This window comes from Rhynchophorus ferrugineus, unplaced genomic scaffold (genome assembly GCF_030347505.1).
Source record: "Rhynchophorus ferrugineus isolate W39M unplaced genomic scaffold, kcgeb_rfMv2 rfM2, whole genome shotgun sequence".
Taxonomy (NCBI): Eukaryota; Metazoa; Arthropoda; class Insecta; order Coleoptera; family Curculionidae; genus Rhynchophorus; species Rhynchophorus ferrugineus.
In genome coordinates this window covers 18,483,398-18,501,094 of record NW_027472581.1, presented here as the reverse complement: position 1 = coordinate 18,501,094, position 17,697 = coordinate 18,483,398, and the positions used below count along the sequence as shown (strand labels likewise).

The 17,697-nt window shown below is 29.6% G+C and overlaps 5 protein-coding genes across 11 annotated transcripts in view; 3 read left to right on the top strand and 2 right to left on the bottom strand.

Annotated features, from left to right (window-relative positions):
* Window positions 1–10,082, top strand: part of Exn (Ephexin) — a 115,896-nt gene extending 105,814 nt beyond the window's left edge. For 3 of the 7 annotated variants that reach the window (XM_076394105.1, XM_076394106.1, XM_076394103.1), the window contains 12 exons: window positions 1,336–1,454; window positions 1,582–1,789; window positions 2,347–2,778; window positions 2,832–3,026; window positions 3,082–3,293; window positions 4,210–4,576; window positions 4,632–4,803; window positions 6,274–6,475; window positions 6,536–6,798; window positions 6,860–7,010; window positions 9,441–9,645; window positions 9,756–10,082. In XM_076394105.1, the coding sequence (XP_076250220.1) occupies window positions 1,336–1,454; window positions 1,582–1,789; window positions 2,347–2,778; window positions 2,832–3,026; window positions 3,082–3,293; window positions 4,210–4,576; window positions 4,632–4,803; window positions 6,274–6,475; window positions 6,536–6,798; window positions 6,860–7,010; window positions 9,441–9,645; window positions 9,756–9,910 (2,681 nt within the window). In that variant the 3' untranslated portion in view covers window positions 9,911–10,082. The remainder of the gene's footprint in view (window positions 1–1,335; window positions 1,455–1,581; window positions 1,790–2,346; window positions 2,779–2,831; window positions 3,027–3,081; window positions 3,294–4,209; window positions 4,577–4,631; window positions 4,804–6,273; window positions 6,476–6,535; window positions 6,799–6,859; window positions 7,011–9,440; window positions 9,646–9,755) is intronic. The other 4 variants (XM_076394107.1, XM_076394104.1, XM_076394111.1 and 1 more) reach the window with 2 other exon arrangements.
* Window positions 10,083–11,462: 1,380 nt separating this feature from the next.
* Window positions 11,463–12,907, bottom strand: loj (p24 family member logjam). The gene is made up of 3 exons (XM_076394133.1): window positions 12,585–12,907; window positions 12,251–12,514; window positions 11,463–12,111 (listed from the first exon to the last, which is right to left on the bottom strand). The coding sequence occupies exons 1-3, from the start codon at window positions 12,804–12,806 to the stop codon at window positions 11,878–11,880; spliced, it is 720 nt and encodes a 239-aa protein (XP_076250248.1). The 5' UTR covers window positions 12,807–12,907; the 3' UTR covers window positions 11,463–11,877.
* Window positions 12,908–13,122: 215 nt separating this feature from the next.
* Window positions 13,123–13,751, top strand: Blos1 (biogenesis of lysosome-related organelles complex 1 subunit 1). Its single transcript, XM_076394134.1, has 3 exons — window positions 13,123–13,282; window positions 13,333–13,405; window positions 13,464–13,751. Exons 1-3 carry the CDS (start codon window positions 13,222–13,224, stop codon window positions 13,705–13,707), a joined length of 378 nt encoding a protein of 125 aa, XP_076250249.1. The 5' UTR covers window positions 13,123–13,221; the 3' UTR covers window positions 13,708–13,751.
* Window positions 13,752–13,949: 198 nt separating this feature from the next.
* On the top strand, window positions 13,950–15,223 carry LOC143190049 (tRNA methyltransferase 10 homolog A). The gene is made up of 4 exons (XM_076394131.1): window positions 13,950–14,439; window positions 14,505–14,795; window positions 14,845–14,950; window positions 15,004–15,223. The coding sequence occupies exons 1-4, from the start codon at window positions 14,065–14,067 to the stop codon at window positions 15,147–15,149; spliced, it is 918 nt and encodes a 305-aa protein (XP_076250246.1). The 5' UTR covers window positions 13,950–14,064; the 3' UTR covers window positions 15,150–15,223.
* Window positions 15,224–15,275: 52 nt separating this feature from the next.
* Window positions 15,276–17,404, bottom strand: LOC143190048 (uncharacterized). The gene is made up of 5 exons (XM_076394130.1): window positions 17,089–17,404; window positions 16,816–17,017; window positions 16,579–16,762; window positions 16,431–16,529; window positions 15,276–16,368 (listed from the first exon to the last, which is right to left on the bottom strand). Exons 1-5 carry the CDS (start codon window positions 17,268–17,270, stop codon window positions 15,905–15,907), a joined length of 1,131 nt encoding a protein of 376 aa, XP_076250245.1. The 5' UTR covers window positions 17,271–17,404; the 3' UTR covers window positions 15,276–15,904.
* Between the last annotated feature and the right edge of the window lie 293 nt (window positions 17,405–17,697).

Here is a 17,697-nt window from a genome sequence, read left to right as displayed (position 1 = left end):
ATTTATGTTAATATTAAACCTATAAAAATGATAATTATTTTACACATAATTATTTACACTATCGCAAAATAAAATTGGCTTTATAATTGTCTTATAAATCAACCTGTTTGATTTTAGATGAAGTTGAGAGTATCTTCCGACTAACCAGTACAGTTGTTTTATTTTGGTTCTAATGTGTTTTGCTTCTTGTCTGACATGATGTTATATGATATATGTATGTATTTTCTTGTAACCTATTGGCAGTTGCATACCCTACCTCCTCTTTTTAATCGTAAATTTAAAGGGATCATGTCGTCTTTATTTTCTCTAAATAGCTTCCAGATAGTTATATTATTACTCAGAGAAGGTGATTTATCTTTGATGATATTTTTTGAAAAATCTGTTATAATTTTTTCTTTTGTGTATCTTATGGAGTACATCCAAACCGAAGGGTGTTATTTTAAACAATGCTTTCCACATATCCAAACAATTCTTGCTTGTATATCTTTCTCGATGCCTATTATAGTATGTAATTTTTTGCCACATCCCTTAACAATTTGAGTCATAGGGAGAAGACCCTCTGTGGCCATATTGTTCGGCCATATGAACTTTAGTTTATCTGTTTTCAAGCTTATTTCTAAAAAAGCAAATTACACGAAACACAATTAAACTTTTCATTTATACTTACCAAGTAACAATTTGAAATACTTTATTCTTTAACATGGTACCTTCAATATTTAATTTTTGTTTTTTATTGTATGCTTTTAAAAGCAATGTCTGGAAGTTGCACTAAACCTCTTTGTAGGTTATTTTTACACTATTTAAATCCTGTTTCCTAATAACATTGGTAGGGATGACTTATATCCGCCAAAGAACTGCATATCTCTATAAACCACCACATTGAACTGCTTTATCAATACGTCATTAAATACGATTAATAAATACTAAAAGTTATTGTTTAATGGTGTATAAATAACAAAAAAGAAAATAAATATAAATTATCCAATTATCTAAATTATTGTTCATTAAAAAAAAACAAAATCGTCTGCGTTGTTACAAACTTATTTTCCTTTAATTGAATGAACTTGGGACACTTAATGAAACTAAATTATTGTTTTAGTGAACGCGTTATTAAAATGCAATTTAACACCATGTTTACATTTTATTAACGACTAACAGAAAAATGCATCATACCAAGTCAAGCCTATATCCTTTTACTCAAGTATTCAACATTTGCAATTGACGTCGCGCGTATTTCAGCACCTTGCCTGTCTACTTTCTCCCAACGGCCGTTTTTATTTTGATGCGGCTTTTTACACAGAAGGCCTTGACTGAATATTTTTATTCCTTTTTTAGGCGAAGAGGCCGACCACTACTATGAGACATTGAACAAGGGGAAGTTCGATGATTTCGAAAGCGATTCTTTCGAAAGTGACATTGAATCCGAGATTTCTTCAGATAAAATCGAATTTGTGGTATGTATTACGTCTAAGTGTATATTAATTTATTATTACTGGACCTCTTGTATAAATAGTGCACAAACAATACATATATAAAACATGATTGTTGTCAAAAAATGATTAAATATAATATTGATTTTAGAATGACAGTGGTATTGATATAGGCAACCACCAATTACCAGAGCCTCCTAATAATCAAAGCAATGGACTCATTAAGCTGGCTGGAAAACACATGATGAAAATCAAACAAAATTGGAAAAAAGATATTTCGAAATCTCTCACACGCATGAAAAAACACATTTCAAAGACTGATACCGAAAGCCCAGGTTCGTTGAAAGCCGCATTTGACGGTTTATAATTTTTATCGACGTTAATTGTAAAATTACGTAGTACTTCCGTTGTTTTAAATTACTTGTCACAGAACTGCCAATGTTAATCATGATTAAAGATAAATAATATGTTCTAAGCAAGCTGATATACTTTTCCTCTATTATAGTGCTTTCGATTTTAAACAATGACATTGTGAAAAACATCTATATATTTTTTAATTCCCATAATTTTTTTATGTATCAGAAAAGTAGTCAATAGTAATAATTATAAGAACGAATAATTAATTGAATTGTCTGGTTTAATGAGAATTCTATTGTCAATTTTTTAGAAAGTCTAGTTTCTATACGGTTTTTCTAAAAATTTAAATTATCAATAAAAAACTAATTTCGAAAAGAATACAAGATGTGTTGTATGCAATTAAATATCTATCATTCATATTTGAGTCAAGTAATTTGTTCAGTTATGTTCTCATTTAAATACAATCAAACATGTCAAAATTTAACTATATTTGAGTAATTAACCCAACAGTTTTTTCATAATTTATGATTACTTGAAATTAGGATTGTTTGCGTTTTAGGAACAAAAGATGATAAAAAATCTGATTCAAAAATCAAGTTGTCATCGGCAAGCTACGAAAATGTTGAAAATAAGTTTTCATCAATCAAAACTGAATCATCCTACCAGAATACTGAGATTACGAGGCATATTGAACCTCAACCTGATGATAGTGAAAAAACCAAAAGTCTATCGAGAAAGGGAGGCTTCTTGACTAAATTTAGAAGAAGCATGTCACTCTCTGCTGAATCAGCCAGTGAGTTGACATCAAGTTTGAGCGATAGTAAAACCAAAAGCACATTTTATGTAACTGATACTATCAACATTGACAATACGAATGAGCAGGACCTTCGCACCCCTAACGATAAAGTTGTTACTCCGATTTTGAAAAAATCATCTAAATCACCGATAACACGACCAAATACTCCGCCCCCACCAGCTCCAGTACGCAATGGTAAGCATACAGATGTCTGAGGTGATAATAATTTATTAATTTATGTTTTACAGACAATGCGAACCGAAAAACTGGGAAAAGTGCGTCTTGGTATGCGGAAAGTGGTCTCTTTCGTGAAACGACGAATAAGCGTCCCATTACCACGTATTGGTACGCTGAAGTTGGTCTGTACGAGTCTCAAGTTAGTTCAGCTGCCAGTACAAGTTCATCAGAAAATAGCGGAAGTAACTTAAGCGCTCCGATAAAACGTAATATAACAAACTACCACAAAGCCAAATATATCTAATGGTAATTTATTAACAGCGTTCGAAATTCCAAGACCAGTTCTGAAGTCATCCGATTACATTAATCAGGATGATCAAGAAATAGTTAATAACATGAAGAACGAAAACATTTACTACGCAGGTAGTACCAACAGCACTGACACAAAGAACGACGAATCTCTTAAACAAGAAACACTATTAAGACTGCAAGATGAACCATTATACCAATTTTATGATGCTGCAATTCAAGAGGTAATTTATTATTTCAAAACTGCCGAGTATATAAACTAATATAGATAATATAATAATAATAATAATATACACAGGAAATGCCTGGTTGCATACTTTGAAATACCATGTTGTTCAATTTCCGAAAACTAAAATGGAAAAACGGATTTTATTTTATTATTTTTTGATACAATTTCCTTCTACAATATCTTCATTTCAAAGTTCTAATTAATTCCTGACTGCTGAATTCTTATTTATTAATTCGATGGAAATAATTTTTCATAAATTAATTTTTTATATGTATGTGAAAAGATTAAAAGGTGCTAAATGTGGGAAATAAGTTGGAAATTTCTCTGGAAAAAAAACATTCTTAGTCAATTTGTCAACGCAACACAACTAGCTTCGGAATGGAATAAGCAGGCTCCCATCGCTCATTAAACTCTTGTTCTGATTCAGTATCATAGTGGTAAACCAAAGTATCATCTATATCAACTAATGAAATGACGCACAGAACTGTAATCCCATGCATTGTACACTCGAAATTGTTTTTGTTTAGTTATTATTATACTGTAGCAAAAATTGTGCACACAATTTTCTCTGGTTAAAATTTTCAAGTTATATTTAATTTGATCGTGATATTTTGTTTGTATTTTGCGAGCGATGAAATATTAAAATGGTGCTGAATTTGTAATTCTAGCTTTGACGAATAAAGAATCTCCACATAATATTTTTTATATACTATTATATATATATATATATATATATATATATATATATATATATATATATATATATATATATATATATATATATATATATATATATACATTTATATATAAAGTTAATATAAATTCTATATAATAATATCATATCACTATTATCTTTAATTACACTACTTAAGGTTTAAAAATAATATTAAATTTTTTTTATATATTTTCAGTCGGTCAGTTATGATGGAACTTCGGATTTTGATTCAGACAATTATGAAGATGTCGCCGATAAAGACATAGCCAAGCTAAGTAAAACAAGACCTACTGCTATGGAGCTGGTATCACCAAAACGAAATTCTGTCTGTTTCACGAAAACGCTTTGGTGTGAAATACCAGAAGTCATTAATTCTGCTGTACTAAGTACCCTAAGTGCACCACAGAAAAAGCTTCAAGAAGCCAAATTTGAAATCCTTACATCGGAAGCATCGTATTTGAATTCACTGAACGTTCTTAAGAATCACTTTATCAAGAAAATGAGTAGTACCAATCTACTTACTCCAGAAGAACTAAATATTTTATTCGGTCATGTAGAAATAGGTAAGAGGTTTAATTTATTGAATTTAATTAAATTAAAAGAAACTGAATTTTTCAGTGAGAAGCTCATCTGAGAAATTGTTACATGACTTAGAAAAGTGTTGGCAGGACAACATTTTACTGCATGGAATTTGTGATATAGTTCAGAAACATGCTGAAGAAAATTTCAACGTATATATACAGTATTGTGAGAATCAAGTATTATTTGATGAAGTTCTTAAAGTATTAAAGTAAGTTTCTTTAACTTTAAGTATTGTATTATTCAATTATTAAGTGTGTATACATAAAAATGATAGACACAGTCTGATTAAGAAAAAGTTCAATGACAATTTTGTTTCTTAGAGACCACTAAATGGACAATTGAGAAATGATCAAGTAGCTGACTCCCTGAGATATATTGCAAATAGTCTAAATTGATATGTTCGATCTTTGTCTAAAAAATACGTTATCACTGAAATTTATGTTTGGAGTTATATTTCAAAGCAGGGATTTTAAACTTTGCGTATTTTTAAAGTTAATTTAAATACAGCTAAAACGATCAAAATAAATCAAAGAATGTTTGCCATCCGTCTAATAGTGGTCTACTGTCCTACAAATTTGACTTGTATGACGGTTTTTGTCTCAACAGTTGTTTAATTACATTAGTGTGCCATGCATGTGCCAGAGACGTCAGCCAATTGTTAGTAAGAGAGGCGACTAACAATAATTCAGATGAATAATAGATAAGTTCAATATCTAAGTTTCCTTTATTTCTGGTCAAAGAGACTGTAACAAGATTTTAAAACTTTTTAGTAAACTAATATCAGTAAGTCAACATTTCATAATTTTCTTGGTTATCATTTCGTTTTTAAACAACGTTAGAATTTTTTAAAAGTTTTGTCTTATTTTTAATTAATTTTACGTGGGTAGTTCAGTAAGTCTTTGAAAAATCCAAGAAATAGCACAAGAGAAATGATTTATTTTTAGTAAGCATCATGACTTACTGGACTATCAATGTGTCAGTTACATCTCTCACATATTTTTTGTAGTCAGTTGAAGCAAAACATTTTCAAGCAAATGTTTAACATCCAGATATATTAAACCTGAGTTTAATGAATGAGTGTTTTTCATCAACATTCGCCAAATTTAGCATCCAGAGCGTTTTTATTTCCCAACCTACAAAGTCTATTTTGGAAACATTTAAATCTCACTTTTAAAAACTATAAAGGCTATTTCAGCTATATAAACATAAAACCGTGTATATAGACGTATATATATATATATAGTTTTTAGGCGGTTCAATATCTACAATCGTATAATCTACTTATTTGGTATAAGAGTAAAAATCATTTAATTTCAGGACAGTTTTAGTCAGGAATTTTGAATTATTACATGTTATATCTGGTGAGAGGCTTGTAAAAAGGATAATTTCTTGATTGAAAAGTTAAATAAAAAAAGGTTCAATATCCGGAATCTTTGGTATTTATTATCCACTACTAATTAAATAAGATCATGCCATTTATTATCTGTTATATATACATTTAATATCCTTATTTATTGATGTATTTATGGGCCTTTATTTGTTTTATTTTTCCTTTTTATGGTTATAAATGTATGTTATTAATTATAATTTATAATCATGCTTCCGTGAAAAAAATATAATAACATTGAAGAATTTGTATATTTTTGATAGACTTATCCTAACGACAAATTATTTTCAGGGATCGCTTAGGATTTTCAGAATTTTTAAGCCACCTAGAATTGAGCGAAGTATGCCAGTCTTTAACTCTCTATTCATTTTTAATGTTACCAATGCAAAGGATCACTCGTTGGCCTCTGCTTGTTGAAGCAGTTCTGAAGCGTTTGAGACAGCAAGACCCTGAATATTTTGCTTGTAATTATGCGTTAGTTGCCATTAATAAGGTAACAACTGTTATTAAAAGTACATGATATGATACCACTATAATTTGTTGATGTTTACAGATCGTTAGCCAGTGTAATGAAGCAGCAAGGAACAAAGAACGAGAAGTAGAATTAAGGAAAATCTCCAAGAAACTTGAATTCCCTTCAAACGTTCCGATTACTCCCATCTTCATCACGGACAGGTATCTTGTTCGCCACGGCCCAGTGTGTCATATTCAGCCCAGAAATGACGACAATAAATTAACGTTCGGTAAAAAATTTGTAAAGACTACCATCCATCTATTTTTATTCAATGACTTATTCGTCGTGAGTAAAGAAAAAAGGTAAGATGTTATGATGCCTTCATTGAGCTGCAATGCTCTAAGTGGCTGTTCATTTTTTCAGTGAGGGTACTTTCACTATAGTGCATTATTGTCCAAGGAATTTGATCGAGTTGAATTCATCAGAAATAATCGCTCCTGGGAAAGATCTACAAAGTAAACATTTGATAATGTTGACTATGTTGGAGAATCAAGATCGGAAAACAGTAGAATATGTGAGTTTTAATTAAGTTACTAATTATCGGAGTAGAACCAAATCATATTGTTTCAAACTTAATATATTCATTTCAATTTCCGTTATTGAATTCCTTATTGAATGACTGTGAATCATTGTTTCCTATAATGATACTATTAGAACTATATTTTCAATTTCCTGATTTCCTGCATGTTGTCCAATAGCTGTTTTGCTTCAATTTTGCTGTGATCTTGTAACCTTATTTCATGTTTTAATACGATACCTTGGATAACCTTAAATCCATTTTATTTAAAAATCATCGTGCAGCTTTTCGTTGGTTATGATAAGCACTGGTAATTAACTGTAAAACTTTGTTTTGGCAGCGTTGGATTACTAATTGGTTTGATATGTTAGTGCAACCCTATAGATACAAATTGGCTTTTTGATTGACCAAACCACTATCGTTGGTTTTAAATCAAGTTGAAAATATCTTCTGACTAACTAATACAGTTGCTTGATTTTGAGTCTGATCTGCTCTCTGACCCCGATCATCGATTCTGCTTGTGGAATCGGGTATCCATCAATTACGTTTTTGTCATTTCGCTACAACGGACGCATTTGGAGCTATTAAGCTGTATTTTCCAGTCTCCAGTTCATTTGTACATTTCGTTAACTACTACTTATATTTTTTCTACAACCTTAGACAGACATATATATTTTGCCATGTTAACTCTATCGTCGGTAAATGTTCCAAGTACTGTGTCGGTTGTTATTAAGATATCAGCACTATAAAGCAGATACAGGACTGATCCGACACTAACTTGGGGAACTCCAGCCGAAATAAGTTAAGTATTAAGAGCACCTCTTCATGTGGAGCTTTAAATTTTCTTTCGAAAATATATTACTCCAGTCGTTGACGATAGTTCCACGGTAGCAATTTGTTGATCTTGTAGATTTACTGCAAACCTAATCAAAAACTTGTGAGACGTCCAGGAATATTGCAGGGCAAAATTTCTTTTCTTCAATTGCCTTTTCAGCAACCGCTATTACTCTATGCGGTTGGTCGATTATTGAGTGGTGATTTTAAAATCCAAACAGGAAATCTGGTAGTTTTTTTAAATAGTTCAATACGTTTTTGCGTATATAGGACAATATGCGTTCCAAAAACAACTGATAATATGAAACCAAAGTTAGTCCAAGTCTAAATAATCAAATATTGTCCACAAAGCAAGCAAGTCTTTGCAAAGCACTTATTTTACCATATTACTATTTATTTTGATGAATTAAAGAACAATAATGCTACAAAACTTGTTATATTTTCTCGATCTCCAAGATAGTCACATCTTTTTGTTTAAGAGGAAATTTAATAACCATAATAAGTTCCAATATATCCGAAGGTTTTTTCATAAAAAGTAATCAAGAATTAACCGATTCATTACTTACAACGGATGTTTGACTATAACATATCCGTCGATAATCAAACATCCACAAAAAAAAACATACTTAAAAAAGTAACAGGGATTCATGACCATTCATTTCATACTGTTCATTACTTGCTTTTTAACGCCTTTTGGTAACCCATTTATTTACATGATTATCCAATAATATTTCTAGAAGGGCTTAAGTTAATTACGCCAGTATCACCATCTCTGTAATATTGTAGCATAAGCCTTCATAATGGAGCCCAATCTTTTATATCTTTCATACCACTAATTTCTAATACAGTGTATTTTGTTTTTCTTATCTAAGAATCTAGATAAGTTCTTACTGTTTTTTTTTGTATGAAGTACAGCAAATGTACCTTGTTCAAGGGTAAAACGGTGTGAGCAGCGTGACCGCACATTGCACCACCATTGGTGGGCTCCATAATTAAGCCAAGATCTTGTATTTAGAAAAGCGCCACTTCAAAAACCTACATCACCAAGAAATTTTGATGCCTTCTAAAAATACCGTGAATGTAGAAACCTTATGTGCCAATGGGACTACAAGAAATAAAAGTGTTAATAAAGCTTATAGAATCCTTTAACATATTAACTACTAAGTCGCGAGTATACCACACATTATAAAACTTATTTGAGTTGTGAGAAATACGTTATACTTTTTGTCGTCTATCCACAAGTACCATATATATATATATATATATATATATATATATATATATATATATATATATATATATATATATATATATATATATATATATATATATTATTGGCAGCGCATATATTATTGAAAAACAATAAATCAATAAGATATCAGATGGAAGAGGTCCCCATTCTGAAGGCACTACTAATATGCTACTTGCTTTGATTAAGTGCGAATATGATATCTGACACATTTTTGTATGCCAAAATTTCAAGCTTAAATATGTAAAATACTTGTATGTAGGTCACAGTAGAGGTGAGAACATATTCAAGATTGCTGTAATGTTTAATAATCAGTAAAATAATAATGTGTTTATTTTTTACAGTTGTTAGCATGTAACTCAGAAAGCGATAAAACTCGATGGTCAGAAGCTTTAACACCACCTAAATCGCAGGATCCCGAAGAAACCTTGTACGAATCGTGGGATTGTCCCCAAGTATCAGCAATACACAACTACACCGCTACCCAATCAGATGAACTATCCCTAACAAAAGGAGACGTTATAAATGTCTTAAGAAAATTAGCGGATGGTAAGAATAATATATATATATATATATATATATATATATATATATATATATATATATATATATATATATATATATATATATATATATTATGTCATAACATTTGTTTTTAGGGTGGTACCACGGTGAAAAAATCCGTGACGGCAAGACCGGGTGGTTCCCCGCCAACCACACAGTTGAAATACCTAATATACACGTAAGAGCCAGGAATTTACGACAAAGACACAAATTTTTAGCCTTTTCTGAACATTACCTTAAATCAAAATAGTGATAATTACTCGGAACATTCCATTATAATAAGTTTTATTAAGAATATTTATATAATCTGTATAGGAGAATGAATGAACTGATTATTGTAAATTATATCAATATATATTTTATTAGATTTAAATTTTGTATGTATATATATTTTATGTATAAAAATAAACATTTTTTGTTTATTTTAACTTTTTATTAATGTTAATTTTAACCATTTCTTTTATGACCAAAGTCTTTTAATTCCCCTTTTTCTACTACAATATATAATAGATTCATTATTACATCAATATTCACGTTACATATGTTTTAAATTATTAAAATATATTTAGAGCACTGTACAAAATTCAAAATAAAACAAAACAATTATATCCATAAAGTAATAGAGGGACCATTCAATAGGGGTCTCCAAAGAAGTTTCACAATGTTCCCTCTGATTTCTTTGCCATTCTAAGAATTTAGCTGATTAAATTTCCATTATAGACACGTGACTAACTCTTGACGTCACATTGTTGGCTAATAAATTTTAAATAAAAATTTTTATTTTTGAAATAAATTTAATTTTATAGAATATAATTTAAAAATAAATAGATATGAGAAAAATAAATACCGCATCTGTTGCGCGTTGTATTGAATAGTCATCTTTTCGAAACTGATCTCTGTTGCACATATGTAAGCTTGAAGCATTTCAAATACGATTTTAAGACAAATTCTACATGTTTCTCTCCGATATCATTACGATAATATATTAGACTATATAGATAACACCAAAGATACAACAATCAGAGCAGAGTTGAGAAACAGATTCAAAGACGCAGATTGTGATTCTGTCGAATGAAAAGTGAACGAATTCCTCACAAATTTCTTAGGCGAAATCGACTTTTTGGATGGAATACACAGCGAACCGCTCCGAAAAATACGAATTAAGATTATCGAAAACGATCTGAAAAATAGGAGACTGACGTTGACCGAGCTCAAAACAACTGTGTCAGTATTTAGTATTCTTCATTAAGTCCTACGGCACCAACAGTAACTTATTAGTTGAGAAGTATAATATACTACTGTTGGATGCTGGATGATGAGTAGTAATCTTTAGTGCCGTTAATGTAATAATCTCTTGCAAGCAAACTTTGAGCCTTTTTCTGCTAAAATTCCATTAACTTTCTTTCTATTATTTATTTTTAATATTTAATCTTGAAAATTTTTACGCATTATAAAATGAATATTTAATTTTTTTTTAAATACTAAGCAAAAAGATGGCTTCAAAAAAATTAAAATATTTTTTTTATCTGTAACATATATATTAGATTTAAATGAATTTAAAATGAATAGGACCAACAAAATAGCATAGAGTAGAAATGAACTATGAAATAGAAAAAAAATAAAGTAAGAAAAAGAAATTATGGGAAAGTAAAGCAGTTTTGGGGATATCTTAATAAGAAGCCCCCAACGAGGTAGTGTAAATATAATAAGATGACCATATCTAAAAATGCAAGACCATGAACGAGATGGCTGAATGAACTGAATTATGAAGTTATTTTTAATTGCAGGTAGGAAAACAATAATTCATCACAATAAAATTCAGTATATTAAAAAACTATGTTACATTTCTAACAAGAAAATATGTATTAAAAGTTGTAAATATTAAATTAATTAAAAGTCATTTAAATGCACAAGGATATATCTCATCACAGATTATAATAAAAGGTAAAGGCAAAACTACATTTTCAGTCACTGCCAGATACTAATGGAGACTCACATCAAATTATAGCTGTCCAATTATAGCTATAAGCTAATCATCACTGTTAAAATTATAAATATTATACTCAATTTTTAAATTAAATATAATTTAACATTGAAAAGTAACAGTAAAATTTAAAAAAGATGCATTAATTTAATAGAATAAAGTTATTCTGTCTTTTCTACTTATTATTGATATTTTAGTTGATTAAATGTTCCAATCAACGGGTTATGAATTTTTTATATTCTAGATCTACTGTAACCACTACCACTTTTAACATCAAATAATTTTCGAACAAAATATACTTGAATAACAGTTGTAACAGCAATCACAATGATCTGAATGAGTGACCAACGGGCTACATAATAATTATTTGCTTCAAGTAAACTCAAATCCCAAGCTTCTCGCCCTCTTGTATGATGTTGATACTGTAACATTTGATTGATATTTCTCTCAACTCCCATGATTGTAGACTAAAAATATGATAAGTTAATGATAATAATATAATGATGAATATAATGATATGAATGATGATAATAACATAATAATGATAATAAGTTAATGACTGTTTAATGTATAACTAAAAACATAAATGTGTAACAATATAATTACCGTGAAATTTTCCATATTCATGTTCAATTCTTCGACTTCTTGGGTATATTTTTGCCATAGATCATAGCGAACAACAGTTATATATATGTTAACTAATTTTCCCGCAAATTTAGAAAACTGGTTATCTATACAAACAGAATAGTACCCACCAGTTATTGTTTGTTCTTGATATTCGCTATTAGGTTTCCATTGATAAGGGTGTATTATTTGACCCTGTGGGTTTCTTACCGCAAATCCTGCCATGCCATCACCGCCGCGCACCACCTAGAAATGAAATTAATAAGATAAACTCATGTTACTTAGTAAAACAATTATTAATGTACTATAGATTTACCTGAAAGCTGACATAGAAAGTTGCTCCAGGGTTAACATATTGAAAGTAACAGTCTTCTTTTCCTGGATCTATGTGAACTTTATAATCCATAGCAACTGCAGGTAAATTTTCATACCAAGGCACAGTAGGTTCGGTGGAAAAAACATATTCAATATTTAGAGAAATAAATAGAAACAATAAAAAGTTTCTAATTAACGTGGCACTCGCTGCTAAGAAAGCCATGTTTACGCGATATGCAGCACACAAAACAAATCAGTAATTTCGGTTAGTTGGGGGGTTTAGTATGCTTTGCTATTCTTTCATTTTAATATCGGTTTTTAGAAAGTAATCTAGTTGAAAGTTGTTATAACATTTTTAATAAATTGCTACATGTTAAGGAACATAAAAATATTATTAAAACGTATGGTTAATATAATATACTATTAATACAATAAATTGATGTTTGAAAATAAGTATATTTGCAAATAATATTCCTATGAGATATTTTAATAATTGATCAATCAGAATACATTTTAAAAAATTGCACTCCCATCTTATTTTAAATCTTTGGCATTTTATGTAAATACAAAACAGCTGATTATGACAGCAAAGCGGCAGCTTACGTCAAACAAAATACACAAATATAAAGCAATTAAACATGTTGTCTTCTATGGTAAAAGAACATCATGCAAAACAATGTGTCAAAAAAGAACTACAAGGTAAATGCCATAAAACAATTTTATCAGTTAAAGCTAATTCGATTTTATAGAGACCAAAAGAGAGGAAGCCTGTGCAGCAGCTAGTGATTTAACTCATGCCTTGGTAGATCATTTAAATGTTGGGTATGTGCATAATGATATATTGCAATAATATATAATATGCTAATAATTTCAAATTTAGTGTGGCACAGGCATACTTGAATCAAAAGAAACTGGATGTAGAAGCTAAACAACTTCATTCCAGTGCATTAGCATTCTCTAAACAAACACAACAGTGGCTGAATCATGTAGATTCATTTAGCAGTGCTTTAAAAGAACTTGGAGACGTAGAAAACTGGGCAAAAACGATAGAAGGCGATATCAGAACAATAACTACTGCCTTAGAAATTGTATATAAGAATTATCAAGATCAAAACAATCCTTAAATGTTGTCCTATAATGTATAAAAATAAATTATTGTATTTGTAAATCTGAATTTATTTTAATACCTGGCTTTACCAAACTTTAGTTATTTACTAAATCATGTTGAGATTTTTTCTATGGTTAGATCTTCGTTTATATCCTATACTCTGCGTCATAGGATATAGAGATATTTACATTATTTATTATTTATATAGTATAGGTATTCTATGATTCTGCGTTGACAACTCACGTGCATAATAAACATATCTAACCTCAATCTATAGGTAGAGAATTAGAAATATTTTCAGGTTAGGGTACTAATCCAGTAGTGTTACTAAAATTTATTACAATATTGACTGTTCTGGGTATATTTAAAAAAAATGTCTGACATTACCAACTCTAATGATAAAATGGGAGGGAATGTTATTGAAAATCGGTCTGAATTAAATAATTCGGAATTTCGATCAACTCTCCACCAAGAAAGTGGGATCGAAACATTCAACGGAGTTTCAATTAACGAATTAACTAAACGACAAATGAAAAAATATCAAAAATTTCTCAAGTGGCAACAAGTTAAGAAGGAAAAACGGTCTAAAGAAAAAGAAAAGATGAAGGAAAAGCGACGTTTTGCTAAGTTAAATAACATTAAACTGGGCCCTAGTAGGAAGGAACTAAAAAAGTGTAAAATGGAAAAAAGTCCATGTAAAATTTCGGTATGCATTGATTTAAGTTTTGATGATCTAATGATAGATAAGGTGGGTAAGTAAGGTGTAATGTGGCTACCGTTTATTATTACAAACATAGAATTTGAAATTTTTAGGATATGGCTAAAACTGTTAAGCAAATTTTAAGAGTATATACAGAGAATAGAAGAGCCAAAGCACCTTTACAACTTCATCTTACAAGTTTTAAAGGACGTAACAAAAGTGAAATGGAAAGACATCATGGGTATGAAAATTGGGATATGAATTTCCATGAATCCCATTATTTAGATATTTTTTCAAAAGACTGTTTGGTGTATTTAACAAGTGATAGTGATAATGTTATACAAAAATTAGAAGATAATAAGGTTTATATTATTGGTGGTTTGGTTGACCATAATGGGCATAAGGTAATTTTTCATATTCATACAAGAATAGTTTTATTCAAATTTATTGTAGGGAATCTGTTATAAAAAAGCTGTTGAAGAAGGAATTTCTCATGGACAGCTTCCGATTGGAGAATATTTTAAATTAAAACAGAGAAAAGTGTTAACTATAAACCAAGGTACATTTACAAAATATGTATAATGATGTTTATTCATATATGTGATGTTGCAGTGTTCGAGATAATAGTTAGAGTTAGTGAGGGTAAATCTTTTAAAGAAGCCCTTCAGAGTGTACTGCCAAAAAGAAAGGAAGTAGTTTTGATGAAAAATGAGGATGATACAGGAGAACAAACTATACAAAACCATGAAGATATTTAAATTATTTATAATAGTAATTATGTAACCACTTATCAGTGTTTTATTTTACTTAAATATATATTTTCCAACAGAAACTATCATTTTTAAAAATAAGCTATAGATACTGTTGGGGTAGAATAAAAGCACATCAAATAGACTTTAAAAATACTTATTACTCATAAATATATATTACATTGACTGAAAACAAAAAAAGTTGAAGTTCATTATATACACCTCAATAAATAGTTATATTGTACTGAGTTATTTTACAAATATCACGGAATTACCTTTATTACAATTACAATTCCTAAAACTTTATAGGTCAAAACAGGAAATGAGAGAAGTGAACTTTTTGAGTTATAGTTTAAAGAAAAATATGCATAGTAAAAAACCATTTATCCAGATTTATATTGCTCAGAACTGCAAATTAATAAACTACATACAACCTTTTTAGTAAATTCTTCAAATTGTTAGTTTCCAATTGGACATTATCGCAATACAACCTTAGTTAATTATCAATATCACAAATACACATAAAATACCAGTAAATAAAACAAAAGCTGTCAAAGAATACATTTAGAAAAATCTTAAAAATATATTATCCATAGACGGACCACTAGAATTAATTGCTTATTTATCACTAAATGTGCAGCTTTGATTTTTTTAATACTAAGAAAGACTTAAACAAGAATAAATCACCTGATATACCATTTAAATAATACTATACACACTCTATAGCATTATTAATGGAATATATTGTATAGTTAATTGATGGATTACTCATTATCCTCTTCATAATCAAGAATTTCAAAATCACTTTGATCACTCTCACTGTTCTTTTTTTGAACAGTAGGTCTTGATAAAGCCGACTGAATAATATTACCTACCAGAGAATTACTAACCGAAGTCATCATATTACTGAAAATGTTTTGCATAGTTTCAGTAACTTGAGGATTTATTTCACTAGTAGTTTGTACACCATCTCGGGTGTCTTTTCTGAAATTAAGATTTGATGTATAGGGATCTTCTTCCGAAGAACTAGTGTTAAAGTGGTCTGAGTCAAACTGAATTTCTTTATTGTCAGATTCTGAATCACTAGATAATTCTCCTGTCAAGGCTTTGCTTTGGTTAGAACCACTTGGTATTAAATCATCTTCCTCTATCTCAATTGCAGGAGCAGCAACTTCTAGATATGAAGGCATTGTTGTTATGCCACTAACCAGACTACTAGTTACAGAGTCTAAAATGAAATATAGGTTAGTATGTATTATCGCTATGAAGAAATAAATAGATATGATATACCCGCTGTGCGATCAGTTAATAAACTATCCAGATCTGCTTCCCTTTTTGAAAAATCCTTCCCTTGAATAAAAGGTATCAATTCATCTTCTGCTAAAATACCTATAAAGCCAAATTGATCACTTCTGTATTAATAAATTATTATACATACATTTTGGTGTGCTTAAACTCTTCAAAAAACATCTCAATCTATCAGTTAATTCTCCTGGAAGTAACTGTATTCCTTTTGGAATAGCAAAAAACAAAAAGACCAATAGTGTGCACAATGTAATGCCTGAGATATTTGATGTAATATATTTAACACCCAAGAAAAATAAAATCATAAAGCAAGCAAACTAAAAAACATTTAACAATTAGATCCAGATATTTTACATATAAAAAATCTTACCATAAGAGGGCTATCTCGACGTAAACACCTCAAAAAATCAGTCAGATTAGAAGCACCATTTTTAATATCTTTTATGAGATAAGCATATTCCCCATTGTAATCAATATATAATTTATCACGGCTTCGTAAATCATATATGAATACACATAGAATTAAATAAGATAAAATCCCATAAAATCTTACGTTCAGGGTTAATACAGATCTATAAATATATGACAATTAGACTGTTAAAAATATTTAACGCATGATTGATTCCTATTCCATTATACTTACAAAACGAAAATATTGAACAGAAAAAAGGCCTGTAATGTAATACGAGGCTCTTTCCAGCTTAAAATCCGAAAAATTTCTTCTATATACACCTCCATTAGTCCTACTTCGGCAGCCCTAATATTTTCAGTGGATTTTATGAAAAAGTTACTGAAATATGTTTTAACACGATTAACGATGAACATTTTGAATAAATGTCGTCTTAGCAAAAATCGTCGCTAGTGCTTAGAAAATATTATGAAACTTATATTTTTGTAAACAAAAGGCATAACACGTGAAATACTGGCAAGCTATCAAAACAAGTAGGGTCAAAATAGAATTTCATTGGTAGTTCACATACTACTTCTACTGCGCATCAATATTCTTATTCACTTCATCTTGTTTATTTTAAGCATCTGTACATTCAGCGTGTATCTCTTTTTATTACATTCCTATGCAACCAGTAAAACCGATTTTTATCTATTTTAAATGATAAAGAAGTGATATAAAGTAAAATATTAAATTTAGGAATGAAGAGTTATATATACACCGTATGTTAGATTAGCTATGAAAAAAATGATCTGCTTTAAATGAAAATGTATTCTGTAGTACCATTTAACATATATTCGTTAT